Source organism: Rousettus aegyptiacus, unplaced genomic scaffold (genome assembly GCF_014176215.1).
Source record: "Rousettus aegyptiacus isolate mRouAeg1 unplaced genomic scaffold, mRouAeg1.p scaffold_m13_p_3, whole genome shotgun sequence".
NCBI classification, from domain to species: Eukaryota; Metazoa; Chordata; class Mammalia; order Chiroptera; family Pteropodidae; genus Rousettus; species Rousettus aegyptiacus.
The window spans coordinates 173,285,324-173,292,506 of NW_023416306.1; the positions used below are offsets into that span (position 1 = coordinate 173,285,324).

The 7,183-nt window shown below is 60.3% G+C and overlaps 1 protein-coding gene across 1 annotated transcript in view; it reads left to right on the plus strand.

Moving 5' to 3' along the window:
• TDRD9 (tudor domain containing 9) overlaps nt 1–7,183 on the plus strand; it is a 75,759-nt gene extending 68,576 nt beyond the window's left edge. Inside the window, exons 33-36 of the mRNA XM_036217881.1 lie at nt 638–776; nt 4,236–4,354; nt 5,319–5,391; nt 6,549–7,183. Of these exons, the coding sequence (XP_036073774.1) occupies nt 638–776; nt 4,236–4,354; nt 5,319–5,391; nt 6,549–6,650 (433 nt within the window). The 3' untranslated portion in view covers nt 6,651–7,183. The remainder of the gene's footprint in view (nt 1–637; nt 777–4,235; nt 4,355–5,318; nt 5,392–6,548) is intronic.

Genomic DNA, 7,183 nt, shown 5'->3' on the forward strand with positions numbered 1-7,183 from the left:
GGTCATTGCCGGGGAGCGGGTTCGAGGAAGCAGATGTGGGAATGGGTCAGTGATCGCCTGAGGCCAGGCGAGACGCAGCAGTGGCTTGGGCCCGGCCGTGGCACGAGCAGCAGAGAAGACAGGCAGATTCCTGAAAACCCGGAGGGACGGAAGCCGCAGGGCGCGCCCGCGGCAGGTTCGGGGTGAAATGGGGACGGGGCGCTTTGTATGAGAAGTGTGTACGATGGTTCTGGGGCGGGGCGGTGGGACCAGCGTCTGTAGCTTTTAGGAGGTGCGAGACTTCTTTCACGAGTCATAGATGTGTGTGCAGCCTTTTCTCCAGAAAGCTCACTAAGAATTTAACCCATGGAGAGCATTCAGAGGCAGAGAAAAACTGTATATGATAGAAACATTTCTTATATTGTCTTTTCCATCATTGTGAGAATTAAAACTAAATGGGTTACCAGAAAACATTTATTTGTGACTATATAATTTGTCATTTTTAACATAAAAACCGAAAGGGAAAATACAAAAATGACATTAGTCTCTGGACTAGGTGGAGTTGGCAGAACCTAGGGTGACCTTATTAGTGGCTTAACGTCAAAGTGGTGGCTGGCCAATTTCGAAATAGTAACTCTTCTCAAAACTTCTCCTTTAGGGTCGATCGGGCTGGGAAATCCTACACTGGGGTCCTTTGTGGCTTGGGGTGGAACCCAACCACAGGGGCCCCCATCCTGCCGGAACACGACATCGAGCTAGCGTTTGACGTTCAGTTCAGCGTGGAGGACATCGTAGAGGTGAGGCCGTGTGTTCCTCCCGGTGTGACCGCTGCCCTCTCTGGCTCCGCCGGACACCCCGTTAACAATGAGCGCGGCGTCTGACACAGCGCTGTAAAGACAGGCATAGCCCCGGGCCGGGGGGTGCTCGGCGTCCCTTAACCCGCCCGTTTCACTGACGGGTGCAGCACGGCTTCCTGGGAGAGACGGTGATCTCTGTGTCTCTCTGCAGCACCGGGCACAGCTTTTCCAGGCAATGGATTGGCCCTGGGTGGCAGGCCTGCTGTGAATCTCTGTCCTGGGTCACCCCCGTCAGGCTGCGCAGGACAGCCTTGCTTGTTCTCCTCAGGAGACGCGTCCTGCCTGCCCCGTCCCTCTCGGGGCGTGAGTGGGCTCAGGGAGCCGAGCTGACGCTGGGCGCGCACAGCTCCGCAGCGGGGCCGCCTGTGCGGGCCCGGGGTCAGCGCAGACGCCGAGGACGAGTGTTCAGATCGTGGGGAGGGCTGACGAAGTCTCGTCACAGCTCCTGGAGTGAGAAGTTCGGGCTTACGTTTTGTGTGCTTTTTCCACATCCCACCGTTCTGGTAGTTCAGTTTTATTGCCTTTTACAGAGAGGAAAGCTGGTGCTTCCCGCAGGTGGTCTGGGAAGCGCTGCCCAAGCCCTCGAGGCCCGTGGAGCAGGCGAGGCTGGCTTGACCGCACGGAGGCGGGCGGTGAGGCGCAGAGTGGGCTCGCGAGCTTGTCCTGGCACAGCGGGCACACGTGAGGTCCTCTGTGCCTGCGTCGTCGATTTCACGTAGCTGCTCTGTCACACAAAGGGACTTTCTGGCTTAAAAATATTCCTCTGATCGCAGACCTAATTTTAAAATGTAGAACTACGTGACTTCTAGTAGTCAACGTAGGAGAAAGCCTACGTGACCTTGGATTTGGCAGTGAGCTTGGGGATGCAAGTCCAAAGGCACGGTCTATGAAAAACATTGATAAGGTAGATGTTGTTAAAATTAAAAACTTCTGCTCTGCCAAAGACCCTGTGAAGAAGACGGAAAGACAAGCTGCACGCAGGAGGAAACGTTTGCAGACCGTGGTCTGATAAAGGACTTTTACCCATGGCACATAAAGGGCTTTTAGAGCTCAGCGACGTAACAAGGAAGTGAACTGCAATGTGGACGGCGACGATCGCGTGAAGAGCTGCTCGGCTCCTGTGACCAGAGTGACACCCGTCTCCTTACTGTCTCAGAAACCAGCGGTGACCGCCACGGCAGGGACGGGGAACACCGGGAGCGCTGTTTGTGGCCAGGCCGCTGAGTGGACGGCCCTTCGGAAGGCCGTGTTCTTAGGACGAGTGTCAGACACATCTGCGCGGAGCCCGGCGGCCCCACGGAAGTGTCTGTGCACGAGATTAGGGAGCTGTCGGCCACCTGAAACCTGTGTGGATGAGGCCTGCGGCCGTGCTAGTTCACCGTCGCTGACACCCGGCAGCAGTCAGCTGCCCTCCGTGGGAGGGGACACGCACCTGGCCGGCGCCGGGGCCTCTTCGGCAGGAGCGGCCGGGTCTCAGAGGCACGGACCCGGTGCTAGAAGCCAGGCCCCGGGCCGCGGCCTGGGAGGCTCAGCTCCAGGGGCGGAGCATGGACCCGTGGTTCCGGGTGAAGGATGGCGCACTGCAGAGGGCCCGGGCACCACAGGGGACGGGAGCTCTGTGTGCTGCGCGGCGGCGAGGCGCGACTCCACACTCGTGACACGCCAGGCCTCCCCCTCGGAAGAGTGGAGCTTCAGGGTATGCGATCACAGCACGCACGCACCCCCATACACACACGTGCCCACCTACACACACCCACACAAAGCCCCCATGAATCCACATGCACACACACGCACCCAGACAGACGCGAACCCAGATGCACATGGACACGTCAACCAGGATGTCGCAGACCGCATCGAAACGGAAGGGAGGGGCCGGCGAGGCTGCAGACAGACAGAAACGGCACGAGACTGGCTCCCTCGGGCACTTCTCGGGGAGGGCGAGTCAGTCCAGGTCTGCCTTCCGTGTGCCCGGGGTGACCCAGAAGTGGACGTGGGACTCGGGTGTCTTGTCATTGGACACGGAGCTGCAGGTCAGCATGAAAGGAAGCCTGAAGGGACCCTGGGGTTCAGGGTCAGAGATGCCCACGAAGCATGGGCTCGTGCTTCCCCCGGCGTGTGTACAGATGGATAGCCGTGTGTGCGCGAGTTCACGTGCACATGCGAGGGCCTAGACCCGTGACGCCTGCAGCCGTGAACAAGCGTGGTGCCTGACTTGTGGTCTGTGGTAGGACTTTGCAAAAAAGTGAACCAGGGCTCCTTAGAGCAGCGGCTTTTCGTACGGCCGGCGCAGGGGACATATAGGACGATAGAGGAGCTGCTTGTGGTGCCAGAAAGTGAGGCGAGGTCAGCACAGAGGCCGGGGCATGCGCAGGGACACGCGGCCGTTCTAGAAGCCAGAGCTGAAACAAGAGCGCGAAACGATTGTCCGCGCGTCCGCAGGCCGTAGAGGAGTAAGTGGACGGAGCAGGGAGAGAGACAAGCGTCCCCGGTGGCACCTCTCGATGCCCCCCCACGCCCCTGCTTGGAGGTGGACCGGGCTCGGTGACGCACTCCCAACAGCGGGGTAGGGACAGGGCCGAGAGACTGCACAGCCCGAAAGCCTGGCAGGCCCGCCTCAGCCGGTGGTCAAGGCCGACGTCACCAGCGATCGTCTTGGGGGTAGCACACACATCCTGATGTGGTGTGACGAGAAGGGTACCCCCCTCTGTGGGCTTCTCCCCAAAACTCATCACCTGGTCTGATCATCAGGAAAGCGTCACACCAGACTGGGGGATGCGCCGCGAAATGCCACACCTGGACAGTCGTGATCTTGAGAAACATGACCAGGCAGAGGATCCTGGGGGACACGGTGACGGGGACAGTGGTGCCCGCGCTGGGCCCCAGGGCGGGGAGGGGGCCGGAGCGAGAAAGCTGGTTCGATCCAACTCACAGCAGCACCCCGGAGCCCGAGCCGTGACACGTGTGCGTGGGAGCCTGGGGCTGGCGTGGGGGCCGGCGAGGCCGCTCCCTGGGCAGCCACCTAGAACCGCCACAGGCCGTGAGGAAGCGCGGCTCACGGGGGCCATGGCCCTCAGCCCGCACGGGCCGCGGAGCGAGAGGGACATGCCTGACGAAGCGGGCTTTGGCCCTGTAACCCGACGTAAGCTCAGTTTTAAGACACGTTTAAAAAGTGTACTTGTACGGAAAAGCCGGAGCGTTTCTTGCTGATCTTCAACTTTTTCTTTTACCGTTCCTTAAGTTATGAAAGCCGTTATTGATGTTATTCGTGTTTAAATAATTTGCTCAGAAACCTTGTTAATGTTAGTCGTAGAACAAGAACTCCGAATGTTCGAGTCGTCTAGGCGTGGAATGACAGGCAGTTACCGTCGAGCCACACGCGTGTTTGGCCGTTTGTTACAGATCAACATCCTCAGGGCCGCTGTTAACAAGCTCGTGTGCGACGGGCCAAACGGGCTGAAGTTCCTCGGGCCAGAGAGGATCGCGCAGCTGCAGGACAACTCTCGTCAGAAGCTTCTGGGGTAAGCCGTGTGGTGACACAGGCCTCGTTCCTCCCCCGCCAGCTTTCGCGGCTGTCGGGACTGGGAATGTTCAGGAGACCTGACAGGTGGGTCCCCTGAAGCGAAATCCCAGTGTCGGAGGCCACTGGGCAGCATCTAAACGGTGTCGGGACGTGGGCCCCAGCTTCCTGTGGAGAGCCGACACCTGTCCCGTGCCAGGGCCGTCGTGGGCACACTCAAACTGAGTGATTTGAGAAAAATGTACAAAGGGACCCTTTCTGGCTGCACAGGCAGGGCTTCGGGGAGCCCTGTGGAGAGTGCGTGTGGGACCTGACGAGCCAGGGGGGGCCTGGGTGGCGAGGACCACCTTACCCTGTTGAGCCTCCCCCGGGAGGAGGGCTGGGGACAAGCACCCTGCCCCCTCCCTCGCGCGCGCACCAGCCTTGCCGGCCGGAGGAGGGCAGCGGCGGTGGACAAGCGGGCGGCCCACAGCGCGCTCAGGCGGGCGGCAGGCCCGTCCTTGCCCAAGCCCCCAGACGACGTCCTGTGTGTGAGCAGGGCCGGCCTCTGGCACTGTGCAACTCTCCGCTCCCGCCCAGGCCCCCGTGCGCGGCTTCTCGTGGCTGTGTGGTCACTGTAAAAAGGGAATTAAATATGCAGAGCCAGGTTAGCAGTTGTGAGGAAGCCTAGCATTGGTTTCCTAGCCTCGCTTATTTCCATAAAAATATTTCTTCACGAACTTTGTGTTGGACTTTGACACACGTGAAGTCTCAGGCCATGTCGGTGAAGGTATATCGTTCCCTCTGGTCTTGAATGCACAGTGGGTTCACAGGTGCCCTGGGCACACCCTGTGCATTTTGACCTTTTGAAACTCATGGTTTCAGTTTTGAGGGGAGGTACACAGAGTTTAAATCTTAGAAAACTCCGGTACTTTCAGCGACTAACTTATCATTAAGAGGACGTAATTTTCTCTTTTTAACTTCAGTTTGTTCTGTCAGCTGAAGCCGAGAGAGAGAATTGTTCCCAAGTGGCATGAAAAGCCATACGAGTGGGACCAGGTGAGTGAGAACCAGGACCGGCGCGAGCGGCCGTCCCCCGGCACCGGTGGGAGCAGGCCGCTGGGCGGACCCAGGAGGGCAGTGCTGGCGGTGCTGGGCGCCCGGCCCACCCCACCCCAGACAGGCTGTTTCTGAGCGGTCACTCTGTGCGACCCCCCGGTGGGAAGGCAGAGCCCGGGCTCGCTGGCCCGCGAGTGTGGGTAGGACAGGCGAGGGTGTCTGGATCAGCTCTTGGGGTGCCCGGGCTGTCGCAGCAGTATCCCGACTGGCAGCTTGAACAGCAGACATGTCTCTTCCCATAGTTCAGAGGCTGGAAGTCGGGGATCAGGGGCCAGCATGGTCAGGGGCTGCGAGGACCCTCTTCCTGGCTGGTAGACGCCCCTTCCTGCCCTGTCCTCCCCCGGCTGAGACAAGACGGCGCTGGCCGTCCGCGCGTAACGCCGCGGGCCTCCCAGAGGCCCCACTGCTGACACCTTTCTCTGGGGGGCAGGGCGGCCTCGTAGGACCTGGGACACGGTTCAGGGCACAGCGGTGGGGAAGCAGGGCCCGTCAGGTCTGGCAGGTGTCCAGGTGTCGGAAACAACATGTGACTTTAGCGAAAGGGCTCTGGGAGGAACTTCCAGTTTAGGCTCTAGAACCAGGGAATTTTTGTAAACAAACCCGTGGGTGGGTGGTCCCCTCCTGCAGTGTGAGTGAGAAGACGCCTCCCCTGCTGGTCGAGTGTCTGCCACCCCAGAGTCTGCAGGCTGCTCCCCTGCCTCCCTGTGTCCTCTGGCTGTAGCTGCAGCCCACCCCACGTCCTCACCTGCACGCTCACCAGGGCGTGTAACGCCAACAGCAAGACTTGAGTAGAAAGCTGAATTGTGGGGTCGCTGTGTTGTAGAAGGCTTCACCTGCAAAGCCTGTCCTGAGGACCACGGGCACGTGGCGAGGGATGCGGGGGGTCACCGCGGGGAGCCCTGTGTTCGGTGTGGGTTTGAAGGTGGCCAGGCGCGCAGCGCGGGGGGCGGTGAGCCACGGGCATCCCGCGAGCGCGTGGAAAACGAGCCGTGTCTGCTGCGTCCCACGCGTGCCCGAGCTCCTCCCCCGGCACCGCTCCTGCGCCATGCCGGCCGGGCCCGTCGCCGAGCCTGAAGGCCCTCTGTCTGCCCCGTCAGGTGGACCCGAAGCTGGTCATGGAGCAGGCGGACCCGGAGGGCGGCAGCGGGAAGAGCACCCTCCTGTACCAGCTCCACAGGCTGATTGTCCTCAGCCCCTAGGTGGCCGCCTGGGGTGCTGCGGCCACGGGAGGAGCCCCAGGGGTCGGAGCTCTGCGCAGGCCGCCCACCCCTGCCCCGGCGCCCCCGGGGGCCGCCACCCCGTCCTCTTCTCTGGGTGGCGGTGGGAGGGGCGGGAAACCTAGGCTTTCTAGAAACGAGATCAGTGCATTAAACGCCGTGGCGTGTCGCTCGAGCCTCATTCGGGCAGGCCACAGGGGCCGGCCTGCGTGTCAGGGCCCAGCGTGTGCTCCCGTGTGCTCGCCTGTGCTGCCCTGCCTCGGCGACGAGGCCGGGCGTGCAGAGCACAGGACTCGACTTCCCCACAAGGCACAAGTTGCGTTTTTTTCAAAACCGTGTGAGGTGTTTTTTTTTTTTTTTCCATGAGGGAAAATATCTAATTTTGGTAAACTAACTTCAGTTTTGTATATTTTAGGTTTTTACTTAAGTTGCAATTTTTAGTTCCCATTCTGGAAATCGGAGAGATTGCCTGGCAACGAATATATCTGTTAAGACAATAAAAGCAGCAGACCAAG